The sequence below is a fragment of the Acartia tonsa genome, chromosome 5 (genome assembly GCF_053477335.1).
Source record: "Acartia tonsa isolate MP-2025a chromosome 5, ASM5347733v1, whole genome shotgun sequence".
Lineage (NCBI taxonomy): Eukaryota > Metazoa > Arthropoda > Copepoda > Calanoida > Acartiidae > Acartia > Acartia tonsa.
This window is the reverse complement of record NC_137264.1, coordinates 18,985,003-19,012,738: the sequence shown is the minus strand read 5'-3', so window position 1 is coordinate 19,012,738 and position 27,736 is coordinate 18,985,003. Positions and strand designations below refer to the sequence as shown.

Below are 27,736 nucleotides of genomic sequence, written 5' to 3'. Positions count from 1 at the left end.
AAAACCTCTGAAAAAATAACAATAATATAAATTTTTAATAGAATACAGAAAAATTTATGATAGGAACAAATTTCAGCGTTTTTCTGCATTCAAGCTAAAATATTTCATTATCACAGTTTAAGAAGCGTATTAAGAATATTATTTTAGGTCACTGGTTTAGGTACTTTCATTTATTTTGTATCGGGTGAACTGTTTTTCAAAGTAGATTTCCTTTGTTATCAAATGATAATAAAATCATTCAAAATATGATGCATAATTTGATTTATTTGTTAACCTCTAATGTAATTCAATTTTCTGTGTTTTTATTTTTCTATCTTTCAATTTTGCTTTCTTCAATTTCAAGAGTTTTAATTAATTCTTCATCATTATCATTGCTCCAAATTGAAGAGTTTAGAATTGATTCATCTTGGGTTTCATCATTAGTTTCAACTTGGTTATTAGATTCATCATGTTCTTCATTGGCGTCATGATTTTCAGTATCAGGATTCCAAACAGACATATCAAAAATATCATCAGTTCCCGCCTTTTCATCTTTTAAATCAATTGTAATTGTGAGGTCGATGGAATAGGAATACTTTTGCAGAAATAAAATAAGTTAATAACAGTTTTGAAAAGCAATATCATTAATTTGTTGCCCAATTAATCAATCGGTTAGAGAGCTACCTTTTTTTTAAAGCTTCCGAGCTATCGAAGTTTCTGAATTCACAATTAATTCCTGAGTGGCTAGAACTATCTTCGTCCTTGTCTTCCTGCCATGGATCAGAGTCCCAGATGGGTTGGGTCATCTCAAGAGTAACTAGTTCTTCGTCTGACAAAGCATCAGGGCCTGTAAAGTCATCATCTAAAATACAATAAAAATGCAGTTAGTTAAAACAAGTACGACACAAATTGAAAATAAGGGGGGGAAGGGTTAATGCAAACATCTCGTAGTCAGTGTGCAAATTACACTTAGAATCCAAATTTCATTATGAAACTTGACATAAGTAATCATTGGTAGGTTTATTTTCCCTAAATCGAACAAAAAGTTGGAAAAGTAACGGCTAAAAGCTGGTGGCTTAGCCGTTTAGAAATTTTTTTTTTATATTTTCGGTGTTAATAGCCACAAGTGCTATCTACACATCATACTCTTGGCCGCTCAGCCGTTTTTAGCCTGTAAGAAGCTACTACTAGACATTTAAAAAAAAATTGCGTGGGATACCTAATTTTTCTATTTAGAAACTGGAAATACCTTGATTATCAAATGAACAATCCGCCATATCAGCAAGACCCAGGCTGTTATTCAGAAAATCTTCGGCGATTAATTTCTTTTGTGATCCTCCTTGGCTATTATTGGGTAGAGACTGGCTGCTAGATAAAGAAAAAGGGTTGCTTCCAGGTAAACTTTGGCTGCTAGATGGTGAAAATGGGTTGCTGTTACTATCTCCACTTGGTGTCCTTTTATGACGGCGTTCTTGAGAGGAATTACCGCTAGACTGGCTGCTTCCTTAAATTAAATAAATGAGAAATGTTTATAATGATGAATGCAGGGATCTAATGGGATAACACAATAACCAATTTTATGTACATCCCCACACAGTTCACTCGAAGCGACAGTAAGAGAAAAAAAAATTCCCAGACATAAGGCCAACTGTTTCTAAAATGTCCCTATGAACATATAAATTTAGTGTAAAAACGAAAATCTAAAAATGAGGCATTTTTGAGAAAATTAGATTTGAAAATTTCAAATTCAATTTTCATCCCCTAGGAGTTACCGCCAAATCATGGCAAGAAAAGCAAAGATTATTTATTTAAAATTTTGAATAAGTTTGCTTTATTTCTCGCCGAATTAGGCAATTTGGAATCATTTGAGACCATGTTATTTTTTTCAAAAATTTTTCTCCTTACAAGCAGCCCTGCGGGGGGACTTAGTCATTTTTTTTCAAATGTACAATTTTTGTACATACATTAAGGTATATCTTAAATTCAGTGGTAGGTACTCCTGTGATTTAAAAGATATTGAAACGAAATATTTTTAGGTATGTCAGTAAAAGTCCCCCCGCAGGGCTGCTTGTAAGGGGAAAAATTTTTGAAAAAAATAACATGGTCTCAAATGATTCCAAATTGCCTAATTCGGCGAGAAATGCAAAAAAAATTTTTTTTGTTAGCGGCGGAAAACGGCGTTGGACGGCGGGAGCGGCGGTCCCGCCGGTCCCGCCGCCGTTTTCTTAATTTAAATATTTTTTACTTACCAACCTAAAAAGATTTTGTTTCAATATCTTCAAAATCACAGGAGAAGTACTGTAGGTATTTAAGATATACCTTGATATACGAGAATTTGAAAAAAGTCAGTAAAAGTCCCCCCGCAGGGCTGCTTGTAAGGGGAAAATTTTTTGAAAAAAATAACATGGTCTCAAATGATTCCAAATTGCCTAATTCGGAGAGAAATGCAAAAAAAAAATTTTTTTTGGTGGCGGCGTAAAACGGCGGCGGGCGGCGGGAGCGGCGGTCCCACCGCCGTTTTTTTTGAAAGATACCAGTAGTTGGGGTAACTACTGACCCAGCCCAAAAGATTTCATCCAATTATCTCTAAAACTAAGGGAGTAGCACCCAAAATAAAATTGCTGGTATGTCGTGGCACGAGTCACCACATTTCCCCCCCCCCCCCCTTTATATGTTCATTGGGACATTTTAGAAACAGTTGGCCTTATGTCTGGGAAATTTTTTTTCTCTTACTGTCGCTTCGAGTGAACTGTGCCCAATGATGATAGGTACACAATATTGCCATATCTGTAGATTAAAATCAATGGTTAAAGATTTTGGACATTAGGAAGGCTTTATGAAACATCAAATCAAAATTCAATGAAAGTCCCCAAAATTATTGCGTTTGCATGAGGACATGTAATTATAAAACTTTGGGGCCCAGTGTAATTAACAGCCAAATATTCCCTCCCTTCTTGTTAGAATGACTCTCATTAACAATAAATTGGGAGATAATATTGATTCTACAAAATAATCTAATCTAATCATTAAAATGTGTATACATTAAAAAAATTTATTATTCTATCATGACTGTAAAAATAAAAACTATTGATCTATGACATACCTGGAGATTGAGATCGAATGACATTCAATGGGGATAAAGGATTGAATATTGTGCTGGAAGATTGGGAAGGTGACATCATTCCGTTTGGGGAATTTCCTTCTCCTAAAAATAAGAACTTATTAAACAGGCAGGGATGGGACAATGAGCTGGTTTGATTTGTTGGTTCATAAAGTTAAGTGTCCAAACGTTTTAACACCTAATTGTTATTTATAGAAGGGGTAATTTTGTATATCATTATTGGGGATGTATGTACATTAATTTATCGGCTTTTTCTTTTCCTTTAAGATCGCTGCCATTTAAAAGACAGAAAAATGAAATTTAGATTTTTGAATAAATGGGTAATAAAAAATTCCTTACCTTCATTATTCAAATTTTCATTTTCAGATGCAGTACAATTTTGATTATTAGATTCTGTATCTTTACCATCAGCAAGATTAACCAGCATATCAATAAAGTCCTCGTCACTGTCATCAAGTTCTATTATTGTCTCATCACCATAACCATTATCAGAGTCATCAGAATCCTGTAAGGTGAGAATTAGAGCATTTATTTTTAAAACTTTGATGATTCTTTTAAGGTACCTACCTAAGCAACATGTAATGTATAATTCCTAATCTTGACATAAAAGGCGTTAATTCTAATTTTGTTATTATTACAACTTACATACAATTACATGGCCACTTAGGATTTAACATTTAGAGTTCCCAAATAACTATCTGGACAGGTTTTTATCTAGTTTGAAAAAGAGTTGGTCATTTGATATTAAAAGAAAAGTAACTCATATTTCCCCCCCCCCAAAAAAAAAAAATAAAATAGGGGATGTTGATTGTCCCACCCACTCTTAGGAAAAAGGCACTGATATTAAATCTGCCTGTACACAAATAAGAATTGTGCTAAAATTTCCTGACTATTCGTATCAACTTCACCACTCTTCCTTCGAGGAGTTCCAATCTGAGACTGACTATAATAATAAAAAATAATTACAAATAAAGTAGTTTTCTTTTCTTCCAGGGACTAGAGAATGTGATTCATACAACAAAATTTCCCCCAACCCTCTACCCTTATCTCAAAGCTCTTCTTACCAACTTCCTTTCAGATACATAAAAAAGTATTACGCCAACTCAACGCCAACAAAATATTTAAATGAGATTAATTGGCTGATTGGCAGAACCTGTTTTCTTCAAATCAACGCTATTACAATAACGTTTTTCCTAATTTTACCTAATAAATATGAAGCTTTACAAAGTAAATAAAAAAATCAGCCATGTGACGTCATAAAAATGAAGGATGAAAGGAGAAGTGGGAAAGAAAACCCATTAAAAAAAAAAAAAAAGGATAGGTAATCTCTCATTTTTATGACACATTTTTTGAGACACTTTGTAAAGCTTTGAAGAATATCAATTTCAATGCCAAACTAATATAGAAGCCTATTAGTATTCTTAAAAACTTATTTTAAATCTTTCACTTATTTAGGAAAATTGCTTATTATGAACGTTACGATAAAGACTTACAGAGTAGCCTATGATACAATATAAAAAGGTATATTTAGTTTGTTTCTAAATATTACCTGAGAAAACTTGAGTTTGTATAGGGAGAGGCAGTTGCAGATAGGCTGAGCTCCAGAATGGAGGCGGACAGGGTATCCACATGACTTTCCAGCTGCGTGGCCGTAGGCAGTTGGCGAATATCGTGGTCGCTAGACTCAGTTGCATACGCACTTGCACTAAAATATAACAGGTTTATATATTTTTTTAAAAATATAGAAATCGATACTTTATCAAAATATAACCTTGCCCTAGATAACAAAGATAAACTACTGTTTAAATCAGCCAATAGGAGAATAGTGAAAGTACATTACGGACATCTCATTGGTTGAAACATTATACAGATTTTGGTACGTAAGAAAATTATATTTTCATTTTAGTTTACTTTTAGGTTAACTAGAAATTGTCGCATATCTAGAAATAAAGCTTTATTTTTTCGTGTAAAAATTTCTTCCCTCGTATAATGTGAAGCATGTGACAAACCACAAAGGTAATAAGTTAGTTATAAATAGTTGAATTTCTTAAGATAAAGTTTTAAAAATTATACGTCGCCCGTATAAAAAGTAAACAATTGTTTTTGTCTGCTAAATATCTCTTTTCAAGTTTGACGAAAAATGGGGTCAAATGGACCATCTAGATATCTTATGTCTATTTTCTAGATACATGCAAGAGGTTCACTTTTCATTGTCTCTAGTATGTAGTAGTGTGTGGTGGTAGACAACAAAGCTTACCCAGTATGATGTTGAATATTAATTGTAGCGTCTGGATCTTGAGATGGGGAAAGGCTTCGTGTACCTTCCCTAAAAAGGATAATTTAATAACCAAAATAGAATTTTAGGTGGAACCAAATTAGCATTGTTACAAGGATAGGTAATAAGAAAATAAACTGATCATACTAAAAGAAAGTAACTAAGACAATAATAATGTATGAGAAGCTTCAATAAACTTGTGGCTTAAATTTAACAACATTCATAAAAGCGAAGCTCTGAAACGGTAGGAAAAACGAACATTTACACTTGTGTGTGCTAAAACTGAATAATCAGAATATAAATGTATTAAAGTCGTAACAAAATTGTAGTAAATTTGTTGCAAAACTATCTAAATACAGGATACTGTTTGCGGACATACTTACATTTATGGGACTTGATTTTAGAGTTGCTTTACTTATAATATTGTAATTTGTTGTCCTAGAAATCGGTATTCCAAAAAGCAGATCAATCGGATAACTATGTCACATAAAAACGTATTTTTTATAAAGTTAAAAATCAACTTGTTTGAAATTGACGTACGGACATTCTGGTAACGATTAAGAGTTGCTACCTAAGTCGTACCTAACTACTACAGAAATCATCATGCAAAGTTTGAAATCAATAGGACAATTTTAATATCCTAAATTAAAAAAGCTATCCGTTCTGGACGTACGGACCGACCCTAATTATAGAAAAGTTTGTCTTTTAAAAAGTTTATAAATAGAGTTAGTAATCATTCAACATTAAGAAGTATACCTTTCTTTCTTCTCCTTTAACATAGTATCAAATCTTGCCATCCAAAACTTTTCTGAATCAGAGCTTTCATAGGCTAAAAAAAGGATTATTTTGAGTTAAAACCTAAGCCATTTAAATAAAAATTTCACTCATGACTAAATTTTTTAAACGTTTTTTTTTTCAATCGTAGTTTTTCGAAATTAGTGTCTGTTCCTAATGTTTGTTTTTCCTACCGCCCGGCCCGTCTGATTTTAGAGCGTTGCTTGTATGGGTATTGTCATAATTTTTACCTAAAATTTTATCACAATAATAAAATAATGATTTCTTTTTGTGTTGGTCTATTATTTGCATTTTGTAGGTATAAAACTAAATTATTATGATATTCTTTATTATAGTTTTGTACTATTTTTATTCTCAAGGAAATTAGTTTGGTTCCAAGCATATATCATTGTTTTACCTGCGGGGCTTCTAGGAGGAGAATCAGGTGGGGTTAGCGGATCTTTTATTCCTAACTGTCTCCGTCGCTCTCTTTCGTCTTCCCAAAGTGACTAACATAAATGATATAATAGTTATTCATCGCATTGTATTATAGACAGCTTTCCGTTGATAGTAAAATGAAAGATTAAGCCCAGGCTAACAAAACTAAAATTATTTTATTTTTCTTAAAAATTTGTTTAAAATTCTATACGAATCATGTTTTTTTTATTATGGCTTATAGTAATGGGACTAGTGTAAAAAACAGCCCAAAGTCCAATCCCTCTCCAGCGAAGTGATTAGATTTGAGTATTTTAATCCTGGATTCATAGCTCCCTCTCCTGCAAGGTTATTTGAATTGAGAATTGGTAAATATTCACCTTTAATCCTGGATTCATAGCTCCCTCTCCTGCAAGGTGATTAGAATTTAGTATTTATAAATATTCACCTTTAATCCTGGATTCATACCTCCCTCTCCTGCAAAGTTATTTGAATTGAGAATTGGTAAATATTCACCTTTAATCCTGGATTCATAGCTCCCTCTCCTGCAAGGTTATTTGAATTGAGAATTGGTTAATATTCACCTTTAATCCTGGATTCATAGCTCCCTCTCCTGCAAGATCATTGGAATTAAGAATATCTGCGGCCACAGCATCTATCTCCAACTCGCATGTTGATACCCTTGAATGATTACTGAGTTAGTAACTTGAAATTATAAGTCTAAACATTTAACAACTAAATCTATTATGATAGACACTTTGTGTAGAGTAGATGTCCTACCTTTTTATGGGATGGGTTATTTTTTTAAGACGAATCCCTCCAGGGTAGGGGATTTTTTTTCCCCCGGCTTTTTTTGAAATTCAAGTAGTGCAGTTGCAATTTTTATGCCTTTTGGTGAAAAATGGCGTTTTTTAGGGTTTTTTTGAACTTTTCTCAGGCTAGGAACGAGATATTTTGAAAATTTCAAAAATTCCTGATTCTACTTCTCAAGACCTATTCAGGGAGCACCATGAAGCCATAATTCTGATGCATTGATTTTTTTTACCCCTATAAGGGGGGCGTCAAAATTTCAAAGTGAAATTACTGGGCATAATACTTGTCCAAAATGGTTAAAATTTTTACACAAGTGTTTTTTCACCAAAAGGCATAATAATTGCAACTGCACTACTTGAATTTTAAAAAAGGCCGGGGGAAAAAATCCCCTACTCCAGGGCTTCCCTGTAGTTTACACCATATAGCCAAACCTTACCTAGCTTCAGGTAAAAAAAACACAAAACACTACTAGGTACTTACTCTGCTTATTTTTATTTTTTCCAAAATGATGAGGTTTTATGATGGAAAAGGAACTTTGGGGCAATATTTTTATACGAACAAACGTTATATAGGTACTTTGAATAAAATAAGAAGGTACAATGAAAACCAAAATATATTCTTACTTTTTTATATCAGCAGGAAGCTTTAAATATTCAGGGACGTCATCCAAGAAGAAAAATCTTTCTGTTGCATGGTCAGGCGCGAGACTTCGGCTTCCACTACCTTAAAGATATAACCTCTAGGGGACGGCAGATAAAAACGTCGGGCCAGACAATTATAGTAGCTAGGGTCCTATTGTACTAACATCCCATCATTGCAGACAACCAACCTTATGATTGGTCGACCTTTGTATGGAAACATATGAATGAGTTGCACCTGCTTGGGACCAAGGCAAGACAAAGGTACAATTTTTTTTAATGTCTATGAATATTGAGTATGATGTAGTTTGGGCTAAGATTCTAATCCAAGTGAATGCGCTACATTGTACGCTATAGCCGACGCGGGTTTAAGAAAGAATGGTTAATATGATAATAATATAATTAATAGTAAATATTTTACAGTGTCTGCATTAAATAATAATTCTTGAGTCTATCTTCATATAAACTTTTATCAATCATGCGATGCACTTTCACCTCTACCTGGTGTCCCAGACAGAAAAGAATTATTTGGAGTAGTTGAGTGCCCAGCTTTGCATTGGCTTTGTTCTTGTTTCTTTTTGTAACTGTAACTGGGAGGTTTCAAATCGTCAAAAGGTTCTATTTCATCATACTCGTCTTTTACACCTTCCTTAAATGTATCAATATATTATATTCCCAATCATGCAAGTCGTAAAATTATTCTATTTTATTATACTTGCCTTTTACACCTTTCTTAAATGAATTAATCTATTATATTCCCTATAAAATCAGTCAAAACAGAAGTTTGTAGAATAAAAAAAAACAGAATTGATGAAAATTGAGTTTTTTTCTGGTAAAGCTATTATTTGTTTATTATTCTAACTTACTGTTATACTATTATTTGTTGAAACAATAATTCAGTACACAACATCGTACTATATTACTAATGCTTTTTAAGTTATGGATATCAAACGCGTGACACCAATAGTGAGGGTAGGGGAATGTCTTAATTCCATAATCAGGGACATTTTAATACCATACACAGTTAAATTACTGGAACTGCAGTCAAAGGCAGAACAATCATTAAGTTAGATGTCTGATATTTGTTACTGTAAATAAATCACCAGGCGTTTGAACAGAAATCTTAACTAGGTTATTAAATGTGCACCTGTCTAAAGACAGCATGTCTGAGGTGTATAAGGTTCATGCCCTGCAGGTTGTAGTCCATCATAAACTGAAGCTCGAAAGGAACATGGGCCTCGTGGGGTTGTAATACCTGTATTATTAGTTTTATATGTAAAGCCAAGCTTTTTCTTTAAATAGAGTCTGTATGTCATTTCAACAGATTGTCTTATGTCCATTAAAACTTTTTAGGAAAGATAAATAGAATTTTGTTATGATTTTATAATATTTTTCGAAAATTTCGAAGCTTTAACTTTTCTGGGAAAACTAAACTTAGGTATAAAATAAAATTACACCTATTAAAAAATGATTTTTTAAGGTTTAATTGAATATGATTTCACCTTAAAGGCTTATGGCACATCTAATAATTTAACTAAATTTTACTTGATTCATAAGACCTCCGTTGGCCAACATATCAGAAGCTCTCTTTAACATGTAATAATTGTAGAAATATAACTGAAAATAAAGAAGAAACTGAAATACTAGGTCCATCGAAAGAAAAATAAACACAGAAATAAAACAATGATTTTTTTACAGAAATCATATTTTTCTCTAGCGTTTTTGAAAAAGGGATTGACAAATATAGATATTATAAAAACTGTCACAGATATAATATTGGATAATTCATTCATTCATTTCCCCTCCCCAACTCATCCCCCAAAAAATTACCCCCCAATTTTTTTTTTCTAGGGGCGTATCCGCTTGCATATATACAAGGTAAGTTGTAACCAAGCCACCCAAAAAATGGTAAGGAAATAACTGACCTTGATAAAATTATGCTGTCTTGGATGATAACCATAGAAAGGTCTGCCAGAAACCTTTATTGCCTTGTAAACGTGCTGAGTTGGAGACTAAAATTAAGCAAGATAAGCCTTAATTAAACCAATCTTCTTTTTGAAATCGAAGCTTTTCTATATAATTAGGGTCCGTACGTGAGTCCTTAACGGATAGCTCTTTTCGTTAATTTAGGCATATTAAAATTGTCCTATCGATTTCAAACTTTGCATGATGATTCCTATAGGAGTTAGGTATGGGTTAGATAGCGAAGCAACTCTATAATAGTTACAAGAAAGTCCGTACGCTTTTTTAAACATGTTGCTTTTTAACTTTTTAGCAACAAATTTTTATGTGATAAATTTATCCGATTGGTCTGATTTTTGGAATACTGATTCCTCGCACAACAAAGTACATTGTTATGAGCGAGGCTTCTATATAATCAAGTCAAAAAAATGTGTGAATGTCCTGAAACAATATCCTGTATTTGTGCAGTTTTTCAACAGATTTACTTACATTTTTGTTTCATTCCACTTTCATACATTTATAACCTGCAGATCAGTTCTGACAATATACAAGTGTTAATGTTTGTTTGTCCTACCGTTTCAGAGCTTCGTTTTATGGATGTTGTCATCCTTGTGAATAAATAATTGATAACTTCTTACTTAATTTACTAACCTTTGACATGTTAAAAGAAGTATTAATTGACTTATCAATTGCTTGGGCTAATCTGAACAAAAAATTATCATCTAAAGTTTTTAAACATTAACGAAGGACACAAATTAAAAAACAGCCTGTCCCGCCGAAATAATGCAACATTTAATCTCTAACTATAAAAATAAAATATTCGTTCTTGAAATATCAGGCAGCTATCATTGATATATACTAATATATTGTAAAAAAAAATAATAGCAGCTTCAAAGCAAAAAAGAATCTGTTTTCCTTTTAATGTCATAAAAAATCGCAAAAGTTTGGGGAATCGTCACAAGAATATCTATCTTTAACAGCAGCGGAGCTAGTAAATGAGTTTATACCTGTAGGGAAATCCATCATCCTCTTTTTCAGGCATAGGGATGTACAGGTATGGGAATATTCCATGGATGTGCAGACAAACATTTTGGCCTAAAATTATAACATCTAATAATATTTTGGCTGCGAAATCAAAATCACCATAACAAAGAGCGCACTAAAATGTTGTAGGTAGATGGACTATTTACATTCCAATGGATATGAAACGATGGAATAATTAGCGTTTTTTTTTAAAGATGAGGTTGATTATTTGTAAGGCATCATAGAAATAAAGCTAGAACAGAATGTCGTTTGGCAATACTATACTTAAGACAATTTTTTCTCAAGCCTAGAATCATAAATGGAATGATAGTAGGCTGCACATTTGACCTACAATTCTCCACCTATTCAATAAGTACATGCAATGCACATATCTTAATGTCAAAACTATGACACGATGAGTTTTAAAAATCCCCGTCAACATGCGGATGCAAATATTAACCTGAAGGCGTAGGACCAAAAACTCTGATAACAGGAACCCTTCTTATTTCATAACCTCTGTCTGATGTAAAGGGATCCAGGGACTCAAGTGGCTCGCCCTGAGAAGAAAGTTTTTTATAAAAAAATATTTTGACATTTTATTACAATAATAGTGTCTTTATGTACCAAAGAGAAACTTTTCTTTTACCCTTTAAGTAATCTTTAGCTAAAAAATAAGACATTTTGCCCCAATTCAGATTCAAAAATAAATTTTTTTATAATACCTAATTACTGATAACTAAAAAAATATGAAATGTTTATTTTCTTCGTTACAACATTTTTTTTTTCCCCAATCCTCTAGGGGAAAATAGAGGCCCAATTTTAGTTTCAAGAGAAAAAAGAAAAAAATGAGGGGTTATTTATTTAATTAAAGCGATTTCTGTTGGAAGAGTGGTGATAACCTACCCCAAGATAGTAATGAACCTTCCTAGGACATAAGAGAAGCACTACACTGTAAAGGAAACCCATATCGGTTCAGTGATAAGCGAGATCCTTCGGTACAGAACAGACACACAGGCAAAGATCTTGTTACTTTTAATACGGATAGTAAATTGTAATATGTATATATTGTAAAACTAACCTGGTAAGAATCCATGGTGACTATTCGTACAGAAATATAAGCTTCGTTTGCCTGGCTTTGACTCATTCTTGTCAATTTTATTTCACAGATTTTTTGTTGGACCTTTTTTATTTTATGTTTCTAACATTTCTATAACTGTTTTATTATGATTTGTATGTAGTCTCTTTGTAATCTTGTTCATTTAGTGTGAACTCTTTGCAAAAATTTTGTTTTAATTTCTCTTCTTTGGTGAACTTCCTTTTTGAAATTGTATTCTACTATGTAAATTAATTGCATCTATATCACTAACATAAAATATACATTAAACGCTTTTACGTCAAAATGTCACTTTTTAAAACTAACCTAAAACATATAGGAACTCGTTCATAAAAAGTGTTTCAGTACTAGGCAGTTACAAAATGTGGAGGAAAAATTATAGATTTTATCATTTCTCGTCAAAGTAAATTATTATAAAAACTTCTTTATGGAGGGATCTAAGATGATAAGACAATAACCGATAAATTGATGTACATCCCTAATGAAATGATTACACAAAAAAATTGTCATTTTCATACTTACATTTGAATTTTGATGAACAAGTTTTCCAACAGCCAACAAGTTTTTAAGCATCGATTATTATTAATCTGAAATATTAAGTCATACAATTTAAAACATAAAATTAATATAGAAAACCAACCACCAATAAACAAAAACAATTCTTATCGTAATTTAAAATGGTTTGGGGAAGGTTAGGTTGTTGACAATTATTAAACGGAACCTTTAAGGGACATCAATTTAGCCCAATTTCCACAAACTACCTTAAATTAAAAATAATAAACTACACTCGAATTTTTGAAAATAAGCTAGTTTTCTTATTTTGAAATGCTAGACTAATAGGTAGAGGTGGGTGGGGTTCATTTCAATATCCTTATCAGAATTACCCTTTAAAAATGGCTCTTAGAATTGATGTGTAAGCATCTAATAACTAACCTATATTTCATAATTATAACTTTATAAGAGTCTTCGTTTCATGTGATCTAAAGGGATAAGACATTGACGATAAATTGATGTACATCCCCAATGATAATACACAAAATTACCCCTTATTTAGTTTACAATTAGTGGTTGAACACTCAAATAAATGAACAAGCCAATCAAAATTTAACAAAAGTCTCCAGGGTTGTTAAGCCAAAAAAAAAGTAAACGTTATTATAAAACTTTGGGGACTAATGTAATAAACAGACCAATGTCCCCTCCCTCCCTGCTTTATTTCACAAGGATAATTCTTATTAGGATGGTGAGAAACAAACCCCACTCCACCCTCTTTACAATAGGGAAGATATAATAATATAATAAATATTAAAACAAGACAATTTCAAATAATTTTTTATCAAAATATAACATCACAGTAAGATTTTACATATAAGAAAATATTTTAAACTTAAAAAATAAATCCTATAAAAAGTATTAGGTGTTATTGTAAATTTTTCACATTTAAGTTATTTTCACTATAAAAGTTGCAAAAATCCAAAAATTAATTTTGTACCTACATATTCAAATAGGTATTTTTTTGGGCCAAATAATAATAAATATCACTCTTATTGCTAAAAATAAAATAAACTCATATCTAATTGAATCTATTAAATATATTTAATATTTTAAGAAAAACAAACCATTATCTACCTAGTCATTATAGAACAAAAAAGATGTTTAAAAATACTTTTTCAACGTAGGGAATTTTCTCACTAATTATGCCGCGACTTTTTTTGTGTTTCATTATTTCCCATAAAAATATTTTGTAATTGGAGCATGATTAGAAATGATCCCTCCTAAAGACTATTATGGCTTAAACAAAGCGAATAGGACATTTTTGTCCATTAGCAAAGCATATTTTTTTAACATTCAATTATACTGCTAAATAGACATTTTATAAGGGAATATATATCTAATCCATAAATAACGAATGACGAACATACAAAACCCTAGTTACAGAGTCGCTTCTTAACAAACTCGAAAATACATTTTTTATAATAATATAGGTAAGTTGCAAGATAGTATATAAAAACTGATTGTTAATTTAACCAAATATCCACCAGATAAAGAAGGTAAGACAGAGACCAATAACGGTGCCTAAAATTGTTCATAAAATTGACACACACAAAAATAAAAAATCTAAAGATAATAAAATAATAACAGGAAATAGACGACATATTAGTTGTAAGGGGGAAACATTTTTTATGAAAATAACTTGGGCTTAAATGATTCAAAACTGTCTTATATTTTTTTGTTTGAGTTGCGGCGGAAAACAGTCACGCCGCCGTTTTTAATGAAAGTATCGTATAGTTGGGGTTAATAATCAAAATTATTTTAAAAGGTTTAGGTACGAAATAGTAAACATATTCTATCTACACCAAAAGAGAAAGATTTAAAAAGATTGGACATCTAAAAAAAAATTAAAGGGATATTATCTAACATATACTACACTATTATACTCTAATTTTATGGATTCTAACAGCATTCTAATAGCATTTACTCTGGTAGCGGTATGCACATTTATTAGGGAAGGAGTGAGTCATTGAGGAAAGTGGATACTTATAGATATGCTTCTCATCTAATCAGATTTTGTATATCTAAAAGCCAGATATTTATGAACATGCCTAGAATGATGACGTCACGACGTTTGCGAATATTGATCTTGTTCACCAAGTTATTAATCATCGGAAATCTGTTGGTCAGGTCATTCAGTTTCTTCTGGAACGCCTAAAATTTTATTTTTGTGTGATTTATAGAATCCATGGTTTCTAATAATGACACAAAATTAACCTAAATATTTAAGGATCTTAAGAGATAAGATAATGGTAGATAAATTGATATACTTCCCCAATGATGACAAGCAAAATTACCCCTCCTGTAAATTAGATATTATTGGCGGAAAACAGACGCTACAAGTTCAAAACAAACCAATCAAAATTCATTAAAGTACCCAGATTTATAAGCCAATAAATGAGATAGCGTGTTTATAAAACTTTGGGTACTGCCAGTGTACAGTCCAATGAAAAAATAAATATTGAAGAAGCTGGAGGATGAAAATGCACCCAGTAAAATTTTATAATGAACTGGTAAAAAAGATAAGAAGGAAGGCTTGGTATGTAACATGATCTGATCATGTTTAAGGGTATTGGTTAGGTAATATCAATATCATACATGGGCCCGAGAAAAATCCCCTCCCCACTAAGAAAAAAATCTGAAACTATTGAGGCTTCGCCCCTTACTTGAAGTGTAAAGTGCTATTTTAAAAGTTACCTTACCTTTATTGTTTCTCTTTGAAAAACTAGATTGTCTCTTGTCTCCATAGCAATATTAATCTGCTCATCAATCAACCGCTCAGAATTTCTGTGAAAAATAAGCATAAGAAAACAGATCAAATTGTTGACTGTTGGACCAATATGACTCTCCTTTTAGAGGAGAGTACCTCAACCCTCCCAAGAGAAATCGTAAAAAGAAACCCCCTCCCTATTATAGGGACGTAGCCGCAAGTATAGATAAAATCAAATAAAACAAAGGTTTAATATCTTTTATATTTGAATTATCATTAGAGCATATTTCAATTAATGATACGGTTAATAATTTAAATTGCCTATCAACATAGGTTTAGGGATTTTTTAAAAGTTTTGGATCTACTGCAGTTCACGGTAAAATATTGCTGGTAACGAATATTGCCAAAGATCTATGAATTTTAAAGGCTGCTAGCTGCCAAACGGTTGAACGTACAGATCATGCCCACACACTGTTTTAAGCGGCATAAGAAGGCCTACAAATAATCTGGAATAGCCATAAATCAATAATGCATAATTATCTCGCAGTGCACACTGCATGATAGACTCGAAATAAAGTATTACCAAACTTTACCAATAAACTGTAAACAAATATGATAAATATACAAGCAAAATAACAATTTAATGTTGAGATTCAATTCCTTCTCGTTCCTTCTTAAGCATAAAATGAATTTGAAAATTTTTAACATAAACTTTAATATCCTTATCAGGATGTTGATTTTATATGTCGTCTTTATGACAGGTGAAGATGTTATGAATATATTTCTTAAATTATGTATATAAAAAAATATTGTACGGTAATATCAAATTAAATTAAAAATAATTTATTTTTTTGTTTTTTTTTGTACTAGAATCATCCCTGCAATGAAAGAAGAAAAAAATTTGTTTTGTTTTACATAGCAGACTAAATGTATTATGATAACATACAACGTCTCTTTGTGAGTTCATATTTATAATATTGATTTTTATAAATGAATTAATGAAAAAATATTTGTTTGAAATTTGACTAAATGTCATATTGTATAATTTACTTAATTCTTAACAGTCGGGCCCCTTGCCGCATATTTATTGGTCGGGGGTGAGGGGGTGGTGTTCGACGCCCCCTCCCCTATTATCTGAGCCACTATTGGAGCTAGAGGTCTTAAAATTTCTGTGTATGTCCCCTGTTTGATAATAAATTTCCGACTATAAGTGAGTCAAAGTAAATTTTCGCTTTCTTCATCCTTTTATTTAACAACCTTTGTTTTTAGGTCCTTTTTTACTTAAATATTACTAACGGCTGCCTTTATTCTATTTTTTATTAATATTTTATTTTCTACTGGGAGCTACAATTGAATTTTCATTAGAGCATACATAAATAAATTTGTATCTACAAATAACTTTCTTCTTTAATTATAGTTAAGTAGTTAAGTGCTGCTACTCTATAATTACAATCTTCTTTAAAAGGACTGTTAATGTTTATGATAATTCATATTAGATTTCAGCAATGTGAAGCTGCTTTGTTTAGGAGTGAGGGGGTGTTTGAGCTAATACTATTCAGAATCAAATCTTTAGTGGTGAAGCTACTCTATAATTCACTTTTTCTGTGTGTTAGTTAGTCCGTAACACTAAGGGGAAAATGTAATTTTCTTAGGTCTTATTGGAGACAGCTGAAATATTCAGTGAAGATTCTTTTGACATTTATTCTTTACAATGCCTTTTTGTCTATCTGTTGGTCATGCTTCAAAAGACATATTACATATTTTCTCCTCTCATTTGTATTTGTTAAGAAAACTTAACATCTGCTCTCACTTTGTGCATTTGACCATTACAAGATTTTTTGTGCTTTGCTACTAATGGTTGTTGTCATAAATGTTTTATTTTGACAATGATCAAAGTATAACACAATAAATGTTAGCATGTTAGTTTGTGCTGAAATTTTTGCAAGGGGGTACTTTCATGAATAAAAATATATCACAAATTCAGTTTGTCAAAAATATTAATAAGAAGAATGTTCATAAAAAAATAATACTAAAATTTTTGTTCTGATCCCACAATATAAGTTTCAAGTTAGTGTGAAACTGCATTTTGATACTCCGTGCATCATTTTACCCACAAACCTGTCGCAAAACTCTTTTTTTAATTTGAATCCCAAAAAAGCTTGAGTTTCTTTGATTTTTATCCTTATATAACAGTAACATGATGTCTATTTATCTATTTGTCTCAAAGGATCTCGCTAACTGCTAGACAGATATGGTTTTTCTTTACATTAAAGCTTTATATACATATGTCCTGGCCATGTTTATAACTATTTTGGGAAAGGGTACCCCCCTCCCCCTCCCTCCCCTTCCTATCCCCAAGTGTCCCTAGAGGATTTAAGGGTACGTAGCCGCTAGTCCTTATATGGAAATAACGGGATGTATGTATATCTGTCTCTAGCAAAGGAACTCGTTATCCGCTGAACAGATGTGGTCCGTTATCCGCTGAACAGATGTGGTCCTTGTTTTTTTTTTGTAAAACTTTAATTAAAAAATAGAGGGGATTAAATTCTAGTGCCCATAATGATTGCTGGGGGCGTAGCGTTTTTAGCATGGCAAGCATTGTTTTAGAATTAAAAAGAAAATAAATGTTTCAGTTAATAACAACCCAACAAATAATGTCTATAGCAATTTGATCAGCTGATTGGTTTTAATACTAGATGTTTTTTTTAAGTAGCGCAGCTACTCTAAATCTAGGAAATAAATCTAATTTTGCTTAGAATTTACTTTTAGGTGTTTTAAACGTTGTAAATTGAAGATTTTATTTTGATAATTAACATTTTACAACAATACCCTCTATAAACTGTGAGGAAGTTTGATAAAATTACGTTTATTTTGCAAGCTTTTTTGAAAATACCTTATTATTTTTATAATTCTGACAAAATAGAATTTCTGTTTAAGTAAATAACATGGCCACAAAAAGGTTTAAGCAGTTATTGAAATATTTTATTACCATTCTTGCTAATTAAATAGTCGTTAACTATGTTTAATTTGCATTTTTTTAAAAGACAAGAAAAATATTCTACTTAAATGCTACTTTTATGAAGATATCTTAAACCTTTTCCAAAAGTTTGTTTTATAAAAATATTTTATTTTCCATTGATTTTATTGATTATATAGGTTGAAAATATCAAAAGTATTTTTTAAAGGCTATAGATTAATTTTGATTAATTCCGATTTTTTATTTTTTTTATTTTTTTCAAATCTGAAAGAATATGCCTGTCTTTTTAAAGAACAGATTATATAAAAAAACTAAATTAAACATATTCAGGCTATCAAAAAGTTAAAAATATTTTTTTTTACTATTAAATCGCTAATTTTTAAAATCATTAGATTTTAAGCTTATTTTGCATGGAAACACACTTTTTCAGTCATTTCTTCTCAACAATGGATCTTAAATGATTATTACTGAAAACTTTTATGAAAATGTTATTAACCAAAACTCCAAATAAAGGAAATAATTGCCGTTTGCAAAAATGTGTGCAAAAAGTTGCCAATATCTCGTTAGAAGGGACTTAATGGATTTCAATTTTTACTGCTTACGACTTAGTGGACTATAAACTATTAGAAAAGTATCACTTCAAGGTGGAATTTTAAGGGTCAACTTTTTTTCTTTTAAAATTCGCAGTGTGCAGAGAAATGCGCGAAAAAGGCCTATTTTACGCGTTTTTTCTTCAGTGAAGCTTACACTGTGCATCATTCGATCTTGGCTATTCCAGATTATTTGTAGGCCTTCTTATGCCGCTTTAAATGGTGTGCGGGTATGATCTGTACGTTCAGCCGTTTGGCAGCTAGCAGCCTTTAAAATTCATAGATCTTTGGCAATATTCGTTACCAGCAATATTTTACCGTCAACTGCAGTAGATCCAAAGTTTTACCTCGCGTGTTCAGATTCTCTCAGCAAAGCATCCATCCGACTTCCACGGCTATTGTCTTTGTTCCTACAAATAAAAACATTTAGTAGCGAAGCTGCTCCATAATTCTATCTGTCCGTAAGTTCTTTATCACAAAATTTTTTTTTTTTGGGGGGGGGGAAGGGAAGGGAGCAAATGATAAAAGACAATGGCCGATAAATTGACTAAAATTCATAAGAATTAGGTAACAAAATTACCCTTATAGATCAAAATTATTGGTCAAAAAGTTGGTGCACTGCTAGTTTGAACCAAATAAAAAATAGTCTAGACTCGTACTTGCCAACTCCCAGACTCAAAAGAAAGGTTACCATTAACTCTTATCCCGTTGGTTGGGTTTGCTAAGTATTTTTTTGTTTACCTATAATCAGAAATTTCCGTGTGAACTGAGGTTAGAAGATCTTCCCTTTCCATAAGTGAGGTTATGTTGGCGCTAGTTTTTCTGTACTCTTGCCTAAAAAAGCAAAGACCAACATTTTACCCGTTAAATTAAATAGTTGTTTTAACCTCATCTGCACTCACATAACAATGACAACGTATTTTTATAATGGTTATTCAGTTAATTTATTCAAGTTTCTAAATAGATATATATTTAACCTTCAAGTACTTTTTAGCGAATTTTAAAATAGTATTGTAGTGTAAAAGTTTTATTGGAAAGCTCAGCTGTTCCAGTTTCTGAAATAATATGTAACCTATATGTGTTACCTATAGTCTTGAAGTATTTCAGTATGTCTCTGGAGTGTATGATGAATAGCAGCAGACTGAGCACTTCCTGGCTCTCCTGCAAACTCGGACATCTCATTGTTTACCTAAATAAATAAAAGTATTAATATGGTTTAGAATCAACAATAATAATTGTTAGGTTAAAAATAATGTTACCCTCTAGGTGGACTCTTTAATAGATTTTATGCAAATAATAAAGAGGGAAATAATTTACCAATGCCTACTCGGTTATTTGGATGAATACATGTGGAGGGATCGCTATAATAATAATGCATTTTACAATTTGTACAACCAGATTGCTATTCAATATCATGTGCAATTATTTAATAATATTTTGCTTATATTCAAAACAATTACTAATAAATGTTTAGCTAACGAATCAATCTTAATTGTTCCTATTTATAATCATATTAGTATCTCTATAGGGAATGGAGGGGGATATTGCTGCAACTACAAGTAACATGTGATAAGCGCTGCATCTACAATTAACATGATCCAATAAATTATATAAAAATTACAAGAAAGTAACCAATCTATTTACATGAGAAAATGTTCCTGTTTCAATTTAAATGTACATAGAAACACACGTTTCTAAACAAATGCCCACTGTTCTGATATCCTGTCAAAATTTGAACATTTTTTCATGGAAAAATTCTACTGTACTACAATAAATCCTCACACACACACACAATGAGTAAAAATCCACGGAAAAAATGCGAGATGTAATATTCCAAAGTAAACCTACGCGGAAACTTATACTTTTGGACATGGATATGTATCCTGATCCTGGACAATAGTGGTCATAAGCAGGGACTAGGGAATGTGATTCAGACAAATAATTCTAAGTAAAAATATCTCCGTCATCCTCTTCCCTTATTTCTCCCCTCTTCTTACCCACTTTCCTTCAGCAACATGAAAAAACAAGTTTTTCGCCAACAAAATATTTAATTTTAGGCAATTTCAATTAGAATTAATAGGTTGAATCACAGCCTCTGGTCAATAGTAGTGTAGCAATATCAATCCTATTATATAAAGTAACAAGGTTTTTGTCTGTAGCTTAAGATTTCGATAACTGCAGAACAGATTGGGTTCTAAGGCGATCTTCATAGGTCCGAGGAAGGCCCCAGGATGGTTTAAGGCTATTTTATTTCTAGATTCGAAATCAATGTTTCAAATAATAATTTATAATTTAATAATTTGTTACTTAAATCTGTCTTTTCTAATAAATGTTTAATACAGGTCCATATCCATTGATGTAAAATGATTGAAAAAATAAATGTTCCAGAGTAAATATAGGAAAAATACAAAACATTTATTAAAAATATTGCTTATTAAATAGGAAAAATACACTCTTGTGAAAGATAGGAAGACTTGGCTACATAATTAAAACAAGAACAACCATGTTCATGAATGTATCATTACGCTCAAATATTCCTCAATTAAAGGTAACAGGATTACTGTCAGTTCGGTCAGTTTGTACAGGGAAAATCACAGACTAACGTAGATTTTTTTTATACCAAATTGTGGTGCAAAATAAAGGGAATATTGACAAGAACTTTCAGCCTTCTATCTTTTAAAGGAGCCGAGAAAATCACTTTTCCCCTAAAACGTTTCAAATATATATACAGACATTTTAAATTATAAATAGAGTAGCTTCACTACTAAATTGTGGAAAATATCGCAAAATGAGAGGAAAAAATAATATCTGTCAAAGAAAACTACAAGGTAAAGGCTTGTACAAAAATTTGAGTAGATAACAAAATGAGGCGATAGATTCCATAATACAAAAGAGAGAGTATTAATATTTAATAGAAAGTGAGAGAGCAATATTCGGGAAAGGGGGGTGGAGGTTAAATTAAGTCGGAGGGTTGAGAGCGAAGCTACATTATACCTTTTATATAGTACTATATATGTTTGTCTAAGAAAGATTTTAGAATGTTATTCGAGGTGCAAAATTCACAACCTTCCCTATCCCAAAAAAATGTGGAGGTGAAACCCACACCGCATTTTGGGGCGAATCCCCAATGATGATATAATAAATTACCCCTTCTTTAGAAAACTCATCTTAATAAAACAACTAATAAAAATTCACAATTAGTCATGAAAGTTGTTGAGCCAACGAATATGTTATCATAAAACTTAAGGGATTAAAGTAATAAACCGCCCAATGTCCTGAATAAAACTCGTGGAAGAACACGCGTTTACTATCCATTCGCCACAGGGAAATAAATATATCCTGAAAAATAATACAACAGACTAGAAAATTCAAATCTTATTCGTTGGCTCAAAAAGTTTAGATAATTGGTTGTCTGGTTTTAAGCTAAAATTATCCAATTATTTTACCTATAGAAAGGATGTTTTGTTTTCCCTAATAAAGGAATTTAATAAATATGTCAAAATACGTCATCCTTTACCTTATCCCTTAAAATCCATGAGATTAACCGGTCCTCTCATATCCTCACTTTCATACTCTTCATAATATAAGTTCTAATTTTTCAGAGTCTACTATAAAATTACCAGGAATTACCCGTGTTCATAGAAATCAACATACAATTTTTAAAATAGCAAATTATCAAATAATAACAGGCGCAGGCGCCAATAGTTGACAACCTCCTAAAAAGCGTAGATCATAATAGATGGACGTACTTACGTTTATACTTCAGTAATTACGAAAATACTGTTCCAATATAAATAGAGGCTAAGACGAGGTCTCTTGGTGCACTTGAGTGGGGGGGGGGGGATGAGGAAGTCCCCCTCCATTTTAAATTTTAGTCATTTGTCCCCTCCCACAAAATAATTAAAAATCTTCCCAGTCACAAACACACGGCTAAATTGTAAAGTTAAACCGGAGCAACGGTTAGGGAGATCCTTCGGCGCAGACAGATATCATTTTACATTTAAGGATATAAAGAAATGAATTTCTAACATAAAATTAAAGCCACAAAAATAATGAATCTTACAATACAGTATAACATATTTGTGGAGTACCTGCACTTTATATATTGAAATAATTTGCTATTATACAAATAATATACTTTGTGATGACGACACTCTGAGAGCAAATGCATAGATTTAAACCTCGAAACAGTTTATACAAAATCACCAAGAATAAGTAATGACATAAATAGCAAAAAAGAATGTAAAATATATTATCATCTTCAAAAAAAGCAAAGTTAATACAAACAAAAAAAACTACCGTACATTCGAAAATTGACATTGAAAATGCAATGTTTTATGATGAAATGTTTTCTAAAGAAATTGAAAAATTAAAAGCCCTAGTAATATAGAGAGAGAGGATTAAAACACGACCTAATCTAAATATTTAACTTTACAGAAGAAAAAAAATTATCATTTGCTAATATATAATATTGTCAACAATATTGTATTAACACTGAGCTGCATAGTACAAGTATACTATTACTATGAGGAATAATAATACTTTTTTACTATGATTAATACTTTACATAGTACAAATGCACTATCCAATAATACAATGGTAATATGCAATAGCACAACTGTACTATCCAATAGTACAAAGGTACTATCCAATAATACAATGGTACTATGCAATAATACAATGGTACTATGCAATAATACAATGGTACTATGCAATAGTACAATGGTACTATGCATTAGTACAAATGTACTATCTAATAGTACAATGGTACTATGCAATAGTACAACTGTACTATACAATAGTACAAGTGTACGATTCTAAATTATTGGTCCTTTAAAAACATAATATTTATGTCCAACTTTACTTGAATTAATAAGAAAACTAATCCTAAAATATTATTCTTCTTCAGAAATAAAATTTATATTTACTTCTATTCTATTGAATGATAGTAAAATTGTTAGTTTTTAGAAACAAAGCTACTCTGTAATTCAATTTGTCCGTCTGTTCGTCAGTAACGCTATGTTATGTTGAAATATTATTTTCTTAGCTGCTATTTGGTCCGTCTGTCGGTCATGCTTAATATTTACTTTACAGAAAGAATTCGTGGTTTCATGCTTTTTAATAGTCACATATTATCTTTTCATGACGACTCAACATCTGCTTTATAATTTCGTTGTTTCTCGTTACTTATGGATGTTATCATCCTTGTTACGTTTATTATGAAAGTTGTTTACAGTATAAAACAAGAATAATTTTGTTCATCAGAAGCGCAGCAATAATGGGCTAAATGCGTATCCAAATATTTAGAGGGAATATGAATAAAAAGGTTTTCCCTTTTTTAGAGAAGCAACATATTGAGTTTTAAAAGTATGAGTAACTTTCTCTCTATAAAATAGTAAATACTTATAGTAATTTATAAAAGCTTTGCTCCGTTTTTAATCTTATATTCCAATGAATTAGTCTCTGAATTCAGAGTCACAGACATGTATTCATGTAAACAAGAATGACAACATACATTTAAAACAAAGCTAAAATTTAAAAAAAATCAATCAATAATTTTGGCAAATTAGATGGACAGTGAGTTATAGACTAGATTACAATAATAATATGAAATTTTAGAATACTTGTTACTATCCATCCAATCTTCTCTGAATCTTAATTCTGTAAAACTCTTGTATAAAATATACTTACAACACAAAAAAACAAGAATAAGTAAATTCAAAGGACTAGACACCAAAAATAAATTCTATTCCGAATTTATCAATTCATAGAGTTTTTTATAATCACAATTTATTGAAAAGAGAGTTTTCTGTATTGTACCTAAATGAACAATAAATCAATGTGCATCCATAATTCCGAAAAACGGAATGCTCCATCTGTTTATTAAAACTATTGGATGAAACGTTTGCACACACAGGTTAATGAACTAACCAATCAAAATTTAATTAAAGTACCCAAAGCCAATGATAAGACATCATAGCAAAACTTTGGGTACTAGTGTTATCAGTCCAATGTCCCCTCCCTTCCTGCTGTTTAGTAGTAGCATGTAATTGGGTTCAAGGGAAGCTTGATTCATTTATGTGCATATCATAACCTTTTGCAACCCTTCATGCGAAAATGCACAAAATCACACACACACTCACACATAACACCACACCAGATACACACACACACACCACACAGCAGAGTACAGTAGAAGTATTTTTGAAGATGCTCTATAACTTATTATACAAATCTTTAATTATTTATTCAGGGGCGATTCTGATTTCCGAGATTAGTGTATAACCCCGCTATAATATCCTATAATATGAAGTTTGTCTGAAGCTTAAGTTCTCGGAAATTGCAGGTCCGAATTTATCTAACTCTTCAGAGAAGCTTTATAGATAATTTGGAATGGTTTTTAGGCTTGGGGTAAAGCAACTAGTAGAACCCTGTCAGTAAAGTAGATGAAATTTGTTTTTCCAGTATGGCTTCGAATCCAATCAATTAATATCCACAGGATAAGAAACGGTTCTCAACAATTCTGAAAAATTATGTATAGCGTCGTATCTAGATAATTTTCCACGAATATTAAAATAAACAAGGATGACAACATCCATAAGTAGCGAAGCAGAAAAAATATGTATAAGAATTTAAAGATTAGTTGTCAAAAGCATGTATATTAGGAAAAAAATCACGAAACCTTTTTAACATTTGTTTTTAATTTCTTGATATTTATATTTCAGTACTATGACTAACAGACTGGCAGTCAAAGTAAATGGATGCTCAAAACAACGGGAAATTTAATTTTGATATTTTTAACTACAAAAATTTTAAAAATCGGACCATAAACACCAAAGATGTGAGGAAAAATATGAAAATAGCCAAAAACCTGCAAAAAGGCAGTCTGACCGCCATTGATGTTTTATTGAAAAGACAGGAAACTTAATTTTGATACTATAACTGAAAAAATTTTGGAAATCGGACCATAAACACCAAAGACATGGACAAAAATGTGAAAAATACAAAAATAGCCTAAAACCTGCTAAAAAGCGGTCCAACCGCCATTGATGTTTTATAGTTAATTGTGCTCCTTAATAATGAGAATGTTGTCAAAAAAATTCAGCCTTTTATCTTTTATAGGAGCCGAGAAAATCACGTTTCCCCCAAACTAAGACAGACGGACAAACGGACATACAGACAGACGGACATTGCAAGTTATAGAGTAGCTTCGCTACTAAAAACATAAAATTAATTCCAGTTTTGTTAGGCCGGGTTTTTATCTTGTAACTTTTTATTTTAATAGGCGAGGAAAACTGTCTGTAATGCGTTGCGATCAATAAATATTCATCAATTGGACATATGGACAGATATGCACATTACTTTCTATTATAAGCTACGTATTGATCCTATTTTTCAAGGATGTTATCATCCTTGTTTTATTAGTCCCAGCCCGTTCTATATTTCCAAGTAACAAAATTTCAGAATTGGACGTTCATATATTGAAGATAATTTCATTTTTTGGTAATGTTTAATTTCAAAATTGCTTTAAATTGACTTATTTCTATTTTTTTTGTATTGCTTACTTTAGGCCGTAAACTTAGGTGTATTGGAATAGTTCAATTAATTTCAACCCTTGCGATTCCCGTAATTATATACATAGAAAAATGCTGAAAGTGTGGGACTACTTAGTACTTAATCATTGCTGAGTCCGACTAAAACATGTTATATTTAAACCTTTTAGACACCTAATACTTTAAAATGTTACCATCATTGTTAAATTTTTTTTATTCATTTTTATTACTGAACATTTTGGTTGAGCTGTTATGAAGGAACATTCAGCAAAGTTTACTGGGAAGAAAGAGAAGAACTTGCGCAAGCTAAATTTTGTACTATCAACTCTGAATCTAATAGGAAAGCAGAACAAAATAGGGAGCTTACAAAATCAGGGATTAGGGATAATAGTTATTTACGGCATCATTTTATAGACAGCTTTCTGCGAATATGGGAATGAAAAATTATAAGATTTAAATAAACCAATTTTGTTAGCCCCAATGGGTCGATTATGCGATTCTAAAACTGAAAGAACCATTCTTCTAGGACACCGTGTATATATTCTGGAATATAACGAAAGAAATGGACAAACAGACAAATTTTTGGAGACCATAATTTTAGATGTTCCAAAGACCATACAAATGACGAAAAAGCATTCAACAAAATAGCCACCTCACTCTATTATTTGCATTGTGTTTCTTTTTTGGGGTGGGAGGGGGGGGGGGGGGCGTGCGGCAACTATTTGAAGTAGCTACACCCATAGAACCTCAAGCCTTTAGGAACACTTTAGAGAAAGGAGAGGGGTGATGTCGATCCAACACTTTCAATTTTGAATTTAATTTTTAAAAAGTATAACATTTTTTATGGGGGGGGGGGGGATACTTATCAAGGTCATGCTTTTTGGGGAGGATGAAGGTACCAGTACCCTCCCCCAGAATAAGGGGGGGGGGAAGTTTGTACAGTTATAGGAAATGAAAATTCTGTATAAAATTTTGGCCTGGCCGTTTGGGCTTGTTTTTATAGTTATGTAATCAGTCCGCTAATGAAGGTAACAAAAATAATTTTCTTCTATATTATATTTCAGTGTAATCTGTTTTATGGTTATAATCTAACTCCACAAATACAAAAATATTACAATAATACATCACATAACTACAAGTGTGGTAATATCTATTATGTACGTCATAGAGATTAAAATTTATTTAGTTCACATCAATTATCTACAATTTTAATACTTAAATTT

The 27,736-nt window shown here is 31.5% G+C and overlaps 2 protein-coding genes across 23 annotated transcripts in view; both read right to left on the bottom strand.

Moving 5' to 3' along the window:
• Nucleotides 1-6: 6 nt before the first annotated feature.
• Nucleotides 7-12,723, bottom strand: LOC145318936 (uncharacterized). 4 transcript variants are annotated; one of them, XM_080160654.1, is made up of 21 exons: nucleotides 12,657-12,723; nucleotides 12,099-12,382; nucleotides 11,481-11,577; nucleotides 11,005-11,092; nucleotides 10,649-10,700; nucleotides 9,961-10,047; nucleotides 9,581-9,652; nucleotides 9,183-9,290; nucleotides 8,537-8,684; nucleotides 8,021-8,120; nucleotides 7,169-7,265; nucleotides 6,568-6,658; nucleotides 6,132-6,204; nucleotides 5,358-5,426; nucleotides 4,650-4,805; nucleotides 3,989-4,043; nucleotides 3,440-3,608; nucleotides 3,083-3,184; nucleotides 1,229-1,483; nucleotides 716-841; nucleotides 7-534 (listed from the first exon to the last, which is right to left on the bottom strand). In XM_080160654.1, exons 2-21 carry the CDS (start codon nucleotides 12,162-12,164, stop codon nucleotides 311-313), a joined length of 2,235 nt encoding a protein of 744 aa, XP_080016780.1. In that variant the 5' UTR covers nucleotides 12,165-12,382; nucleotides 12,657-12,723; the 3' UTR covers nucleotides 7-310. The 4 variants fall into 4 exon arrangements, with proteins under 4 accessions (XP_080016780.1, XP_080016781.1, XP_080016779.1 ...); XM_080160655.1 differs by having other exon boundaries at nucleotides 12,099-12,355; XM_080160653.1 differs by having other exon boundaries at nucleotides 12,099-12,440; nucleotides 12,657-12,713.
• Nucleotides 12,721-27,736, bottom strand: part of Gos28 (golgi SNAP receptor complex member Gos28) — a 66,161-nt gene continuing 51,145 nt past the window's right edge. Inside the window, exons 4-11 of one of the 19 annotated variants that reach the window (XM_080160708.1) lie at nucleotides 20,046-20,149; nucleotides 19,702-19,794; nucleotides 19,308-19,370; nucleotides 15,386-15,470; nucleotides 14,735-14,837; nucleotides 14,059-14,207; nucleotides 13,398-13,532; nucleotides 12,721-12,962 (exon numbers count right to left, since the gene is read on the bottom strand). In XM_080160708.1, coding sequence (XP_080016834.1) covers nucleotides 14,155-14,207; nucleotides 14,735-14,837; nucleotides 15,386-15,470; nucleotides 19,308-19,370; nucleotides 19,702-19,794; nucleotides 20,046-20,149 — 501 coding nt within the window. In that variant the 3' untranslated portion in view covers nucleotides 12,721-12,962; nucleotides 13,398-13,532; nucleotides 14,059-14,154. Of the gene's footprint in view, nucleotides 13,682-13,814; nucleotides 13,899-14,058; nucleotides 14,208-14,734; nucleotides 14,838-15,385; nucleotides 15,471-19,307; nucleotides 19,371-19,701; nucleotides 19,795-20,045; nucleotides 20,150-27,736 lie in introns of those variants that run through there. The other 18 variants (XM_080160698.1, XM_080160699.1, XM_080160702.1 and 15 more) reach the window with 18 other exon arrangements.

Coding starts and splice junctions, on each gene's coding strand:
- LOC145318936 (XM_080160654.1), bottom strand. CDS start 12,164: ATGAGTCAAAGCCAGGCAAACGAAGCTTATATTTCTGTACGAATAGTC. Junction 9,653..9,960: donor GACAGCATAATTTTATCAAG/GTCAGTTATTTC, acceptor CTTTATTTTCAG/TTATATTTCTACAATTATTA. Junction 1,484..3,082: donor CATTCGATCTCAATCTCCAG/GTATGTCATAGA, acceptor ATTTAATTTAAG/GAAGCAGCCAGTCTAGCGGT.